Here is a 16,491-nt window from a genome sequence, read left to right on the forward strand (position 1 = left end):
ATATACACAAATTTTCTCTGTCTCAGTTTCCTGCTACGTAGAATGGTGTCAATCAAGTAGCTACTTCATAGACCTGTTAGGAGGATTAAATGACTTAACGCGTTACCACAATATTTAGGTGGAGATTATTATGCTTGTTTTGAAAAATAAGCTAAGACTTTTTTTTTTTTAAGATTTTATTTATTTGACAGAAAGAGACACAGTGAGAGAGGGAACACAAGCAGAGTGAGTGGGAGAGGGAGAAGCAGGCTTCCTGCCAAGCAGGGAGCCCAATGTGGGGCTTGATCCCAGGACCCTGGGATCATGACTGGAGGTGAAGGCAGAGGTTTAATGACTGAGCCACCCACGTGCCCCAAGCTACGACATTTTCAGAGGGTTGAGAGACTTTGCATTGCTATGAGTGGCAGAGCTATTAACTGAATTCAGAGTCAGTACTTCTTCACTGTCATTTAAAAAAAAAAAAAAAAAAAAGGTAGGGCAGCCATCTACAAATCTTTGTTCTTCTGGATACGAGTAAGAGAAATTGCCCAGAGTGCCCCCTCTTCATTGGCATTCAGCTGAACCTCTCTGGATCCAACAAACATCCTGAGTGCTGAAATACATCAATGATCTCCACGGCCATCCTATTTGAGACTGCCTCAAATGCCAGGTTTCTACAAGGTTATAAATTCCCTGAGAGCAACCTATGTGTCTTTGTTAGTATATTATATAATATCAGGCACACAGTAGATCCTCAAAAAATTACATACCTAATTCACATGATTTTCTTATACTTTCTTCTTTGTGCTTTTAGATGATGTCTGAATTTTGTATAACAAGCATGTGGTAGTGTTTAAGCTATTCCCCTATAAAAAACAAAATGCAGATTGATTTGTTGGTAACTTGCCATATCCGTCCCTTTGAAATCCATCCTTTGTCTTTGTCAAGGTAGGGTTTGTGGCTGTCCCAGCCCAAAGGGCTTGTGGTTGATCTCTGGTGGCAACAGGGCTCAGCCCCCTCCTTCCTGTAGGGATAAAGGCGTGGCTTGGAAGAGCAGTCAGATCAGGAAGGCCCTGGAGGCCAGCTCTTTTTCCCACAGTCTTTTCCTCAGTCTCTGACTCAAAGTGAAGCTGGCTCTGGTTTCTGGAATCCTCTTTGCTTTCTACACCTACTGTTCCAGAACTGTTTTCCAAACAAAGAACAGGACATGTAAAATCTGTGACCTAAATTCATTTATATGGAAGAGACAAGTGAAAGAGAACCCAGACCTTCTGTGGCATTTGTGAGCAAATTATTTTTCAGAGAAAGCTAGATCTCGTTTGAGAAGACAGATATTGAGAAATGGGGCCAAAGTCCTTGTGATATTTTTCATATTCTCCTCCTTCTGGAAACTATCTCTACCTGCAGGAAGTGACATGGTTGATGGTGAAAAGACCTCCCAGGATTTCAGAATATATAGTTGGACACCACCTTAGAATGCAAGTTACCTATACTGTTGAAGAAAATGGTATGTGTATTTTCTACTACACAGGTTATTTTGTTTTCAAGAAGAGATACTTTTAGATTTCCTTAGATCTATTCACCCCAAATGTCTCCACTGAAGAGTCCCTGAATGGGAGAGGAGAAAGAATGAGTATCTTCAGTTTGTAAGGAAGCTGACTTTGGGAGTATATCCTCAAGCAGCATATAGGAAATTTGAGAATTATTTTGTGTTCTGTTATTTTAGACAATCATATAAATTTTTACTTCAATCTTCAAACAGATGTTCCAGGAAAATGCATCAGGTTTATTATTTGGCTTGGATCACCTTTTATTTCTTAACATGTTATCAATGTGCATTTCTGTTTATTACTGTTTAAGAAGCATGGTCTTACAAGGTGGATGGTTTTTTGTTCACTTGCTTTCCAGGATAAACAGCCCCCCCAAAAAAAAAATGGAAAAAAAAAACTGCACAGAACCTATCTGTGGAGTTGTTCTAGAGTCTAGGTCTCCAGGTTGTAGGGTCCTAAGTAAGTTATTTGATAATGACATTTTTTAAAAGAATAAATTACTTTTAGTCACTCGCTCAGGAGGGGCTACATGCATTATAAATATTTACGGTATTTTTACGTACTGGATGTCTAACTACTAGTATTTAACAAATAATATTTGCATCATTTTGTGAAATATCTGACAAATAATTAGAACTTGCAAAATACTCCTTTTTGAGTAATCTCCTAAATTCATACAAATTATCAGAATATGAACTGATACATGAAAGAAAAAAACAAAGTGATAAGTTTAGTAATTAAAAGGAACCGACATCCCCATAAGAATAGACTCTAAGACCAGGAAAAGAAAAAGCGGAAAGAACCTTGTTACTTTATCACATTAAGAAGGATTAAGAAGGCCTAGGAAGAACTATAAGGCACATCATGGAGAAAATCCCCACCAATTTTAAGGGGCCAAGTTACATGTGCTTATGCTTGATTTTTAGGAATATATTAAAAATAAAATTTTTAGGCATATATTAAAAGTACAATTTATAGCAGAAAAGTCATGGAATTATTTAGCTAGAATAGACTTCAAGCAACATGATGTTTTTGTTTACTTGTTTTTTAGCAACCATGATATTTTATCATCATATACATCATCTCCATATCATAGTTGGACAACTGAGGTAAAGAGAGTTGCCCAAGTTGATGAAACCGATAAGTGGTAAAACAGAGATTATCACACAGGTTTCCTGAATCTTCGTGCATAATTCTTCCAGTTTATACTCTGTTGCCTTCCCATGAGTCACATAATTTTAGTGTGATTAGTGTCTTCTGGGTGGCGATTCAAGCATTTTGTTTTTAAAAAACATGCAACTTTAGGTATTACAAGCAATTTAAGTAATAGAGACAGGATTGTTACAAACAATATAATTATTAACACTTATTAAATATCTTAGGTTTCAATGTGGAGACCAGTACCTTAATTAATGTATCATCCTGGTCCCAACTTAGGGAATATTCTTATACGGAATTGTTGTAATAGTCTAATTCTAAACAGCTGGAACTCATTTGTTAAGCTGTAGTCTATTCCAGTTTTTTAAAAGAATGATAAGTGGTTTTTTCCCACACAGAGGCAGAACTTTCCGGAAAGCTGCATACATCCTCCTACTTGAAATTCCAGGATAGCTGGGCAGCTTCGGCCTTTTGTCCTCCACCTGTGTCCAGCTATCAGCATTACGCGGTGGTAAGTACTTTTTTCAAGACTGAGGGCCTGGCTGCCTTCCAGGACCCCATTGTTTATGACCTTCCTTTTATTTAATGTTCTATTTCTATAATTACAGATGTTGCTGAATCTAATCAAGAATCCAGGTGTGCTACCTTTGCAGCCCCATGTGATCTTAAAGGTCCAAGATCTACAGGCTAGTTGGAACAGAGGAGTAGAGGAAGAAGGAAAGAATATTTATTGTCTTGAATCCAAAATGTGGTGAGAGAACTTGGCAAAATACAGAAGGTTAAAAGATTGCCACAACTCCTTGAGTTTCATTGTGGTTTTTTTTTTTTCTTAAAGATTTTATTTATTTATTTGACAGAGATCACAAGTAGACAGAGAGGCAGGCAGAGAGAGAGAGGAGGAAGCAGGCTCCCCGCTGAGCAGAGAGCCCGATGCAGGGCTCGATCCCAGGACTCTGGGACCACGACCCGAGCCGAAGGCAGAGGCCTCAACCCACTGAGCCACCCAGGCGCCCCTTTTTTTTTGCATGCTACATGCAGATGGATCTCTATTTATGAGAAACGAGAAGCAGAGCATGGCTCATCCTGACTCCTCACCTTGCTCTTATCAGACTTCATCTGGCAAATGAAACAACAGGAAGTTTTGCTGGAAGCTGCTGATGGCTGGGGTTAAACTGAGTGGTCTAGAAATGCTATAATGCTAAGCATTGACCTTGTTTCCACCACAGTGTTGTAGGTTCAAGGATAAAAATAGGACATCAAAAGCAAACCTTCTGGCTTTGGGGTTTTTTTCTTACTACATTCCTGGGAAAGTGTCCCTTGTCTGATGGTACATTGTATTCTGGCTCATACTATTCAGGTGTACAACTAAACCTTTCTGCAGAGAGAGGGAATAATGGAGTACAATGTAGTCATGGTTTACTACAAGCAAGGAGTCACTTAATAAATTGCTAGGCACAGTTTAAAGTACAAATGAATTTTTGTCAGGTACTTTCTGATGTTCATTTACTTTAAGACTTTAACTCTTAGGGCTTAGGTTTATCTGGATAGGATCACCAGTTCTGAATCATTCATTCATCTGTGCAACAAGTTTTTGCAGAATACTGTGCACTGTGTCAGGTACTCAGGACTGGGAGAATTTGATAGTCCTGACTCCTGATGATATGGCTCCTATTGAAAAGTTATTACTTTTAACCTTAATCTACTCTCTAAAGCAGTCTTTCTCAACCAGCTCCATAACAGAATTAAACTGTACAATAATTTGAGTGACAATTTTTGTAATTCTTTCAAGAACGGTAGTAGTTGGTACCATTCCTGATGTGTAGGAGATAACTTAATTCATCACATACAATGGATGCCTTGGGCCATTAGGGTTTAATTGAACTTGGTTGATGAGGAGTTTTCAAAACGAATAAGGTCTTATCTTCTAAGAATCCCCATTACAACCTCGATCTAAACTAGTAGGAGAAGACAACATTACTAATGATTAGAAGATTCACAACATTCTCTGTCCTCCCTACGTGATTAGATTTGAGGAGATAAAGGACACACACATAAAAAGTCAGTAGGTTTTCTCAAGAAAAATAACTCCTGGTGTTGAGCAAATTGGATGAATATTTTATGGGGGAAGATTCTGGTCAGAGGTGATTGGTGATTGGGTAGTCGAATTTGCCTGGGAAGGAAGAATGTAAAGCAACTGAGAGTTTCTGAGGATTAAATAAAGGTGAGGACCAGACATTTAGTAGAAACAGGTGTGAGTACAGAGAATCAACTGCACTGTGCTCTAAAATTCTTTAAATGTTTTTGAGAGATGCAAGTAAAGATGGAAGGAAATGGAATCCCATTTCACTCATGCTTTTTTGAAGACAACATCTTCCTTGGCCTGCATCACATGGATTTGGGTTTTGGTAGGGTTATATTCTTTTTTTTTTTTTTTTTTTAAAGATTTTATTTATTTATTTGAGAGAGAGACAGTGAGAGAGAGCATGAGCGAGGAGAAGGTCAGAGGGAGAAGCAGACTCCCCGTGGAGCTGGGAGCCCGATGCGGGACTTGATCACGGGACTCTGGGATCATGACCTGAGCCGAAGGCAGTCGTCCAACCAACTGAGCCACCCAGGCGTCCCTGGTAGGGTTATATTCTTATAAGCTCAGCTGCACCTGCTCAACAGTTTGCTCAAGTGCCTGTGATCTGACTCTTTATTTTAACAGGATCCCTACCCCTTGTATTTCAGACTCTCTATCCTGGATCACCTGTTTTTTCCTTCCCGTTCTTTCAGACCCTAGTCAGGGTCTTCCATAGAGACAGAGCCAATAGGATATATATAGTTAGACATTTAATGCATTTTGCACTCATGTAAATTAAATGTGTAATTTACATACATATATATAACAATTAGATATGCATATAAACCTATATGAGAAGTTCTATCTCTATATATTTATATGTGTGTATATGGATATAGAGAGATACATAGATTTATTGTAAAGAATTTGTGGTTCATGTAATGATGGAGGCTGAAAAGTCCAGGTGATACACAGGAGAGCTAATGGTATAGCTCCGGTCTCAGTTCAAAGCCCTGAGAAGCAGAAGAGCCAATGGCAGAATTTCTAGTCTGAGTCTGAGTCCAAGGGGAGAAGACCAAATTCTTGGCTCAAAAACAGTGAGACAGAGAGTAAACGCTCCCTTCCTCCTTCTGTCCTGTCCAGGTCTCCCAACAGACTGCACGATGCCCACCCACACTGGGGAAGGCTCTCGGCTTTACTCAGTCTACCAACTCAAGTTTTAATCTCATCTGTAAAAACCCTCACGGACACACCCAGAATAACGTTTAACCAAATATCTGGCAAATGTGGACCAGTCAAATGGACAAAATTAATCATTTCATTCAGTCAATTCTTTAAGTGGCTTTGTTGTTTATACATCTACTTTTTTCTTCAGCCTTCCCACTCCATTTCCTGCTGATAAACTACCCATCAACATACATGTATAGAAGACAGATACTTTCCTCACATTTCAATCCTGAAGAAGCACGGAGTTGAAAAGTTCTATTTGTCTTTTTGTAATATTTGTGGCCAGGTATTCATATTATGCAGTTGATGATGAGCTCCACTAACTTTTAACATTAAAACTTGAAAATATTTCAGGTTGCATATTTATATTGTAACATAGACTTCATTCTATCCCTTTTCTTTCACTCTTGCATATTACCAGCCTCTCTCCTAGTTTAACTCCTCAATTTATAATGATTTTGGTCAGGGGCAAAGACTTACCCATACAGGAGTTGCAGTACATGCCTGTATGGACTGATGTACAGGATTAAAATGTTTGGCTTTTTCAGTCTGCTGTATCTTGCCTCCACCTGTGTGTTGCTGTGTCTGGGACCCGCAGAATCCTGACTTGTTCTGTGAATGAAAGAGAAAATATTTAAATTCTGTTTTAACTTCCCATCTTAAAAAAAAAAGAACTAGTAGCTTAATTTTCCTTTACCTTCGGGGCGCCTGGGTGGCTCAGTGGGTTAAGCCACTGCCTTCGGCTCAGGTCATGATGTCAGGGTCCTGGGATCAAGTCCCACATCGGGCTCTCTGCTCAGCAGGGAGCCTGCTTCCCTCTCTCTCTCTCTCTCTCTCTCTGCCTGCCTCTCTGCCTACTTGTGATCTCTCTCTGTCAAATAAATAAATAAAATCTTAAAAAAAATTTTTTTCCTTTACCTTCATCTCTAAATTTCACCCAGCTCATCTGCCTAATCTTGATGGATCTGTTTGCAAGAGAAAATGTGGGAAAAGAAGAAACATCAGTCATTTCTAAATAAGTTCTCAAACATTTATTAATTGTCCAATGTGACCAGGGTCTTATCATTGAGTGTAGAAAATGTAAGATGAAGGGCTGCCTGGGTGGCTCAGTGGGTTAAAGCCTCTGCCTTCAGCTCAGGTCATGATCCCAGAGTCCTGGGATCGAGCCCTGCATTGGGCTCCCTGTTCAGTGGGGAGCCTGCTTCCCCCTTTCTCTCTGCCCATCTCTCTGCCTACTTGTGATCTCTGTCTGTCAAATAAATAAATAAAATCTTTAAAAAAGTATAGGATGAAGTGGAAAGTTTATAACCAGAGGGGCTGAAATTATTACTGTTTATTTAAAAAAATCTCACTTTGTTCTTATATCTCATTAAAAGAAAGAAAACAAGATCAGTCATTTATTGGAAGTGGTCACCATACTATCAAAACTCTTGAAGAACCCTGCTTGACTAAGTACTGAATGTAAATGCTTTAATATATTCAGTAGAGGAACTTTATGGCAGGAAATGCTTAAAAAAGATGAACCTCTAACATCTCAGATACCTTGATTCCTGTGTTAGATTAAGACACATTTTTGTTGTTTAGAATAAATGAAACAAATGCTTGAGACATTTAGCTGTGTGGTGTGTGCTTGTGTGTGCATGCATATATGTATTTTAACTGAACATAGGCATAAACACATTCATTAGGAAATTAAGCACTCTACCTGAAAGTATTTAGATAAATTTACTCAAAGTAGATCCTTTGACTTGGTCAATTTCAATCAAATTGCCATCATTCAATTGGGGGTTATTTAAATCTAGTTATGGTCATTTGCTCCATACAGCTGCCCTTAACTCCTTGCTTCTTCTCTCCCAAAAATATCTCATCTCCAGTGCATAGGATCCTCCACTGCACTCTTTTTTTCCCATTAAGAATGGTCATCAGTGTGTTAAGCATACATATGTCTGAGATATTCAGGTTACTTAGACTTCTGATAAAATTATATTATCTATAATTATGCATGCACGAACACAAAACTCCAGATTTCGATTCAACTTGGAGACATTATAAAGGGAAAGAGGCCTTATATTGACTTGCGTGGGCATCAGAAAACTTGTACGTAGTGCTTTTCTAGTAGTAACCAGGTGGGTGACTCTTTAAAGTTAGTTTCCTCAGAAAGGAGATTTAGTAAGGAGTGGAGTCAGAATCAGCAGAAATAAATGAAGTAGTGTAGGAAAGAGGAAGAAATTGGACTGTAGTGAAGTTTCAGCAAAGGCCTCAGCCAGTCCACTGGGGCACATAACCAGGGATGATTCTGCAGCGCAGTTCTGTCTTGGGTAAGGGGCGACCAGGTCTTTATACTCCACTGCAAACCTCCTGTTGAATGTGTGCTGCTTTTGAGAAGGCGGAATAACAGTGAGCAAGTTGGGTCTAGTCTCTTAAGGGAAATCTCTGGAGAAGATCTGACTTGCAGTGTCAGAAATTGGAGAAACAGGTGCTTCAGTCCTGAAGAATGATCAAGGTATTTCACCACAGTCCATTCTTTGAACTATTCAGATACACCTGGTTCAAGTGAATTTTGAGAATACCTCCTTTAAGATTCAGATTGATGTCTCTGCCATTGCAGTGGGTCCAGCTGCTATCTTTCCCCTCTCTATTATTCATTACGGGTTCCTCTTATCCTGGGCTTGCTTCTCTGCTGGTCTCAGTGGATTAGCTGGTAGGGTGACCCAGACTCGGCTCCCTGAAAGGTTTGAACCCCAGGTCACCATGTTCCTTTCAGACTATTGCTGATAACACTTGTCCATTTATCATCATAATTGCACAGAAGAATACTAAGAGATGACCTGGATGGCTGGATGACAAACACATTCTTTCCTGCCCTCATTGTGTAACAGCAGCTCTTGCTGATTAGGTTAAAATATCCCCACAGGATGATGACTTATTTCCTTGCCTGGTGTGTCCTGAAATCTGGAGTATGAGTGACCAGGGGCAGCCATAGTTTAAATTTTGATGAAACTTTTTCTATAGAGCCCAGGTTAAGGGGACAAGAAGCACAAATTCTCCAAACAAATGACTGGGAGTGATAGGTAAGTGAGAGAGACACTCCTATTTAGGACTTTAAGTCAATTCTACTCTAACCACAATTGCTTGGCATTTCAACTGCCACATCTGTAAAAACCGAAGCCCTTGGTTTGAATGATCAATCTGTAACATTCTTTCCATTGCTGATAATCTGTGATTCTTCATATGATCTAAGATCATTCATATTTGAGAAACTTTGAACATATGTGCAAGTCAACATCAAAAGGACTAAAAGAACTTTTTGTGGTAAACATCCCTTTGAAAGTGAAACCCATTTTTGAGGACTTGGATAATTCTGACCTCACTAAAATAATAATAGACTAAGATAAGATAAGTGTCAATGATATTATTTCTATCTATAGCTTGTTTCAGGTATACCCTGAAAGACAAAAGCTACCATTGTTAGAATTATTATACGTCTGGGCTTCTACCTGGTTTTCCATATTGTTGTTGATATTAGTTTTTATTGTAACCTTTGTAAATTTGGTGATATTATAACTTAGTATAATGAAGTCCAACATGTCTTAAGTTACCAGGAGAGACTATTACTGGTGGTTACGCCTTTTCGAAAAGCATAAGGTTATAAGGTTATAAAGTTTATAATGGAACTTGATACATTATTTAAAAACTGAAACCAGCATGAAAATAAAACTAAAAAATGTAAAATTCACCCTCTTGTTGAATAGCATTTGTTAAATTAGCAAACTGTAAATACAAGAGGATTGTTATTCACTCCTCCCCAGTAGAGAAGGCACCCGCCCTTAACTTAGAACAATGTGGCATCTATTTTCATAGTTCCTAGCCCTGTCTGCCATATACATAAATGAAACAAAGCTGATTATTTTTATACTCTTTTGGTATGAATTCCTTTGATCTTTTGAAGTACAGTTTTTACTTTGAAGTTTGCAATGTCCAAGCCATCAGATGCAAAGCACAAAGAAGGCTATTACATGACATCTATGAGAAGACATTATTTCCTACCCTGTGTCAGTTGCCATATATTTAGCTATGTCTGTGGTCAAATAGCAATGCCTAAGATTCTTTTCAATGATACATGAATATAAATATAAAATAATATAACAGAGCAATATGTTGACATGTAAAATGCTATGTACTAAATATACATATTAATTTACATACATATATATATATAAATACAAATACACATACATATTTTTTTCTTCTATTTACTGATGATTTCCTGAAATTGCATGTGGCAATGAAGGGAGATTCAGAAGGGATCTGAAGGACCTTGATTATAGTTCAGACTCTACTACCTATTAGTTTTGTGACCTTGGACAATTTTCTTAACACTTCCAGGGCTCAAATATGCCCTTTCTAAAATAAAGGGGGGTGGTACGCCTGGGTGGCTCAGTGGGTTATGCCTCTGCCTTCGGCTAGGGTTGTGATCTCGGGGTCCTGGGATCAAGCCCCGCATAGGGCTCTCTGCTTGGCAGGGAGCCTGCCTTCGGCTCAGGTCATGATCTCAGGGTCTTGGGATCGAGCCCCACATCGGGCTCTCTGCTTAGTGGGGAGCCTGCTTCCCCCTCTCTCTCTCTGCCTGCCTCTCTGACTACTTGTGATCTCTGTAAAATAAATAAATAAAATCTTTAAAAAAAAAAATTAGACCTTTCCTTGAGTTCCTTCCGATGTACTTCAGGTTTGTCTCTTCCTGACACCAAACCTACAGCTTAGGCTTCTAATAAGCAATCCTGTGACTGGAGCTTAGGATACAGTTTGCCAGAAGAAAATCAAGTTTGGGTCTAGCACATCTCTGGACCAGCAGAAGGACACTGGGTACTGACCCATTTATAAAGAAGCTAGAAACCTAATAGCAGCTCACACAAAACAGCTTTGGGGATTTTACTTGATGACAACCTTGCTCTGAGACAAGAGTGTGATGTAGTTTCTAAAACTGTATAAGCCCATATACCCTTTAGAAAAGTTGATTTTTCATATCCTGGTTGGTCAAATTCCAGGGCACAGTACAGGTCATGCCACATTTACAGTTTGAGGGGCATGCCATGGGGATCATTATTAAAGTGAAAAAAAATTGAAGGAAGTGGGCAAGAGGAAGAAGAACCTGGAAACTTGGCCACATGAAGAATGGTCACAAGGACCATGGATGTTTGTTCAGGGAAGAACAATGATGAGTGCAACCTAGGGGCCAGGGCGTAGCCACAGGGAGGGGTATTGACCTGGTTGGTCAACCACTCAAAACCTGCCCCTAGGTTTTCCTCAAATATGAGTATGACATGTTAAGTGAAGCCATCTTACTCTGGTAATCCTGGAGGTCAGAACTAAGCCAGTGGCTAGATTTAATCCAGTGTGAGCAAGAGCTTCTAACAACACAATCTGGCATTTATGAAATGCACTCTTTTGTAAAGAGCTGGAGGGCAGCTCCAAGAGACGAAGCAGAAGTTGCATGACCACCTTTTTAGAGGGATTTTGGAAAGGACCCAGTCTGGGGGTGGGAGTGGAAAGAGCAGTAGTTGATGAGAGAGAGACTCAATCAACCTAAAAGGAATTTGTCTATGAGATTCTATAACTCTAGTTTCCCCCTGATCCCGGGGATGGGGGCGTTGGGAGAGGCGGTTACTAGAAATAAAGTATAGTCTTTTCTGACTCTATAAAGGACATCATGAAAGAGGCCTCCTGTTTGATCACTGATCCCAAAGTGTAGGTTAGTATAGCTGTGGAGGTCAACCCGAGGAATAAGAGGCTGTCACTCCCTGTGAGGATTCATAGATTACCTAGTAACATGCTTGCCCTACAGATTGAAAGAAGCTATTGTACATACATCCTGGCCACATACTGAGACTGCATTAAGTAGAAATAAGCAGATATGGCAGCAATACTGTCATACATACAACGTGTACAGCTGACCCTTGAACAACATCAGTTTGAACTACGAGGGTCCAATTATATACAATTTTTGTTTAAGAGTTGACAGCAAAAGCATTAAAACATTTATTTACAACTGTTCACCCCAGTCTCCACTGGACTGAATTGAGGGTGACTGGAATAGAGGTCATGCAGCTGCTGTCTGAGTACTTGGGGTGGTCCACCTGGGGGCCCTGGAATAGGTCAGAGCTGCAGGTTACCCCCTGTGCCCCTTGGGTCTATCACCTAGGACTGGTGTGCAGAAGACTGGGATGAAGTGGAAAAATGAGCCCAAGGGCAAGAATGGTGCTGTGCAAGGAGCCGTGTGGTCCCTGCACACAGACACCATACTCTGCCCTCAGTCATCTGTGGGGCTGGGTGTACCAGGTCAATACCCCTCCCTGTGGCTATGCCCTGGCCCCTAGGCTGCACTCATCTGCAGCTGCCAATCGCCATTGTTTGGTGGTACACCTCCAGCTGCGTTATGCCTCCAAGCCTTTGTTGCCACCTGTGGGCCATCGGCTACCTCTGAGAAGTCAAGGCCAACAGGCTACAGAACATCACTATCCTGGGGCCAGGCCTGGCCTAGCTTGCCCTGCCTATAAGCAGATTTTTTTTTTCCAGTAAGTACAGTACAGTACAGTACAGTAAATGTATTTTCTTTTCCTATGATTTTCTTAATAACATGATCTTTTCTCTAACTTCCTTTATTGAAAGAATACAGTAAATAATACATATCATACAAAATAGTCATTAATCTACTATGTATGTTATCCATGAGGCTTCTAGTCAATAATAGGCTATTAGTAATTAAATTTTAGGGGAGTCAAAATTCTGTGTGGATTTTTTGACTGCATGGGGGTCTGTACCCCAAACACCCATGTTGTTCAAAAGTCAACTGGTCTTCATTTAATCTTTATAACAGGGGAAGCCCTAATACCATCTTCATCATCATTTCATAGAAAGAAAACAGAAGTTTAGATAGGGTAACATAGCAGGTAGTCATACAAATGGAACTTGAACTCAACAGTCTGTTAAGTCATGTGGTTAACAAATACACCATACCACTGTCTCCAACAAATGTGTTCTTGAAAGAGGTCCACAGTGTTATTTACTCTTTTTCAGATTCATGAACCATGTTATACATCCACAGTGGTTTTCAGTATAAGAGTATGGATAAGAATCCTTGAACAAATATTCATTGAGCACTCTTATGGGCAGGTCCTGGTCTAAGTGCTGAGGATATAGCAAGACATAAAACAGACACAGACATCCATGCCCCACTTACATTCTCGTGGAGAGAAATAGTTGATAACAAAAAGGACATATAACCTGCTAGAAAACAATAAATATTATAAAGGAAAATAAAATAGAGCAAAAAGGGGATAGGAAATGCTGGGGGAACAGCTTTCAGCTAGGAGGCAGGAAACGTTCCACCGAAAGGCAATATTTGAAAGGTGGCAGGTCCTTCTTTGATCCAGGTAAATTAGAATTTTCCACCAGCTTTGCATGGAAATGTTTGAGGTACCTTGGAGAAACCCCTGAGAGCAGTACAAGTTGCTATTTTACCCCACAGTATGTACTTCAATGGGCCTGAAGGTAATGGATTAAGTAAAATGTGCAAATAAAAATGAGAAGGGCAGTGCTCAGTCCTGGAATTGTTCATCAGTCCTGAAGGCCAAGGTCCTTGGCTGCTGCATCCTCCCAGGTGAACTGTGTGGGAAGAATAGGCCATCTGCTTCTGGCTCATGTAGCAGGAGGAAATGAATATCTCAGACCAGTCAATCAGTGACTCCCAGGGAAATACCACACATCTCTTGAATAAATAGTATGCATTCCTGTGAGTTTTGTAGTGAACTCGGGAGTTTTGTAGTGAACTCGGCCAATAAGAAAGATCTGACGGGATGTCTAGTGTTTTGCTAACTACCTCTATTAAGTCATTCTTGCTGCTGTGTCAAACAGTACGAATTTTGTGGGAAACTTCTAAAGCTTTGAAGGATCCAATGCTTTTTTGGTTCCCTTTCTTTACATATATGTAACTTTAGGCCAGAAAATTTCTCATCCTTAGGTATAATCTTTTGCTCCAGGCTGCTGAAGAAAAGGCATAGGAAACACGGGACATGCCTAGATGGACAAACCCTGAGCTTCTGGAGCCCAAGATTTATGCCTTATTCATATTTGTATCCAAACCAGAAGCTGTAACCATAACCATTTCTTGAATCTTGTAAGTAGGTAATAAATATCTGTTACAAGTTAAGTAACTGTGATTCTTCTACTTAGTTATTTTAGGAACAATGAACACAAAAAATATATCAAGCCTCTTAGTCCAAACAAGTATAAAATTCAACAACTACAACTTGTTTTTAAAAATAAGCAGGCAGGGGAGACTGGCTGTCTCAGCCAGGGGAGCGTGTGATTCTTGATATCAGGATTGTGAGTTCAAGCCCCACCTTGGGCATGGAGCCTACGTTGAAAAAAAGAAAGAAAGAAAGAAAAGGAAAAAAAAAAAGGCATGCAAATATAATAGCTAGGTTACCTTTCATTTAATTTGAGAGAAGAATGAAAATAAATAATCACATAGCAGGAAATATAGTTTGCTTCTTCAGAAAAAAGCTCATAGGTACAGGAAATAAATTGCTGGTTTCTAGAGTGGAGAGAGTTTAGCGGAGTGGATGAATAAAAGAGGTAAAGGAGATTAAGAGGCACAAACTTCCAGTTATAAGAAGAATGAGTCATGGTGATATATTTTATAGCATAGGAAATATAGGCAATAATATTGTAATAACTTTATACAGTGACAGATGGTAACTAGACTTACTGTGGTGATCATTTTGTAATGTACAGAAATATCAAATAATTATGATATACACCTGAAACTAACAGGATATTGTATGTCAATTACACTTCAATTTAAAAAAAGTTTACTTCTTGGTGTTTTGATTCTTAATATTCATTTTCTTTTTTGAAAAGAACTCTTTTATAGAATATGTAAGAAGATTAGTAGAAATGATGTTTAGGAAGGAAATGAACACTAACAAACCCAAACCACAAAATGTACTATGGTCTTTTTAGGTAAGTGATTTTGTTCAGCTGTCTTTGCAAGCCATTTGTCTTCACATTTTGCAGTTTTTCTTTTCTAAATGTGCAAAGATGATAAATGTTTGGGTGGGCGCAAAGTTTCACTTATGTCTTGCTTTTTAGTAGGGGAATTTGAGAAAGGAAAATAAAATAAATGACAGAGAATCATCATTATGTCTGCCCCGATCCCTCTGAAACTTCCTGTAATTTTTGTTTTTCCAAGCACTGAATGAAGACTTAAGTCTGACACTCGGAGAAGAATGTTACTTGGATAGGAGTGACACTGAAATACCCAGCTAACAATTCTCTGGCTGTTCTTGGCATTTTAAGTAGAATCTGGCAGTAATTCACCAATATCTGCGTCAAAAATGTCCACGTTGTAAGAAAAAGTGACTTTTCTTAAATGTCATGTTTCCTTTTGCCCGTGAAAGGCTGAGTATCTTCACCATTACTGCTAATAAAATTAGTTTGTGACATTTCCCCCTGATATAAGTAGCCACTTTCACCTACTCTTGACTAGACCTAAATGTCTTTGGATTCATTACAAAATAAAGTTTCTGATGGAAAATCTCTGGAAGAAAGGAAGCAAGCAAACAAGCAAACAAGCAGGAAAGAAAGAAAAGGGAGAGAGAGAGAAAGAGAGAAAAAGAGAAAGAAAGGAAGGAAGAAGGAAGGAAGGAAGAAGGAAAAGCCATGCTGCTAATCACCATGCGCTACTGTCTCTCCCATTGTCTTAATTAGCAATAATTGTGCCTCGGATAAACCTCTTTGACTATGATACTGCCACTGCGCAAAGCTCTCTCCCGTTGTCTTAAATAGGAAATTTATTAGTCTGGAAAACAGAAGTCGCTCTGTGAACTGCAAGTATTAAAGAATTCAAAATAGAAATCAAGTGCTTTATAAGGGCAGGAGGAGATGTTACCTCAGTTTTGCTGCTTTCAGTATGTCAGGAAATTGAAGAAATTGCAGGAACTTGCTGACAATGATCACAGCTGTCTCTAGCAGCAAAAAGGGTGGTTTTCAGGTAATAAGTAGAGACTGCTATAATCTCATGTCTGTTGAAGTCCATGGACTTTATACTCCAGCCTTGGGAGGACCAAAAATATGGCTTCTGCTTCCTTTTTTTTCCCTCCTCAATTCCACATGAGAGTCTCCTGTCTAAGATGGACACTGCTGGCAGGGATTCTGGGAAATACAGTTCCCAGGTTTCTGGGTCTTCTGATTAAGGTATTATGCTAAGCAAAATAAGTCAACCAGAGAAAGACAATTATCATATGATTTCACTCAGATGTGGAATTTAAGAAACAAAACAAAAGCTCATAGCGGAAGGCAGGGAAAAACAAAGTAAGACAAAATCAGAGAGGGAGACAAACCATAAGAGACTCTTACAATAGGAAACAAACTGAGGGTTGCTGGAGGAGAAGGGGGTGGGGGCATGGGTTAACTGAGTGATGGACATTAAGGAGAGCACTTGATATAATGAGTACT

General features: G+C 39.3%; 1 protein-coding gene across 1 annotated transcript; it reads left to right on the forward strand.

The window, feature by feature from the left end:
* The first annotated feature begins 1,128 nt into the window (after positions 1 to 1,128).
* Positions 1,129 to 3,483, forward strand: LOC309861631 (uncharacterized protein). The gene is made up of 4 exons (XM_082724677.1): positions 1,129 to 1,261; positions 1,387 to 1,486; positions 3,086 to 3,198; positions 3,296 to 3,483. Exons 1-4 carry the CDS (start codon positions 1,217 to 1,219, stop codon positions 3,440 to 3,442), a joined length of 405 nt encoding a protein of 134 aa, XP_082580803.1. The 5' UTR covers positions 1,129 to 1,216; the 3' UTR covers positions 3,443 to 3,483.
* Positions 3,484 to 16,491: the final 13,008 nt, after the last annotated feature.

Source organism: Mustela nivalis (assembly GCF_964662115.1).
Source record: "Mustela nivalis genome assembly, chromosome: 3".
NCBI lineage: Eukaryota > Metazoa > Chordata > Mammalia > Carnivora > Mustelidae > Mustela > Mustela nivalis.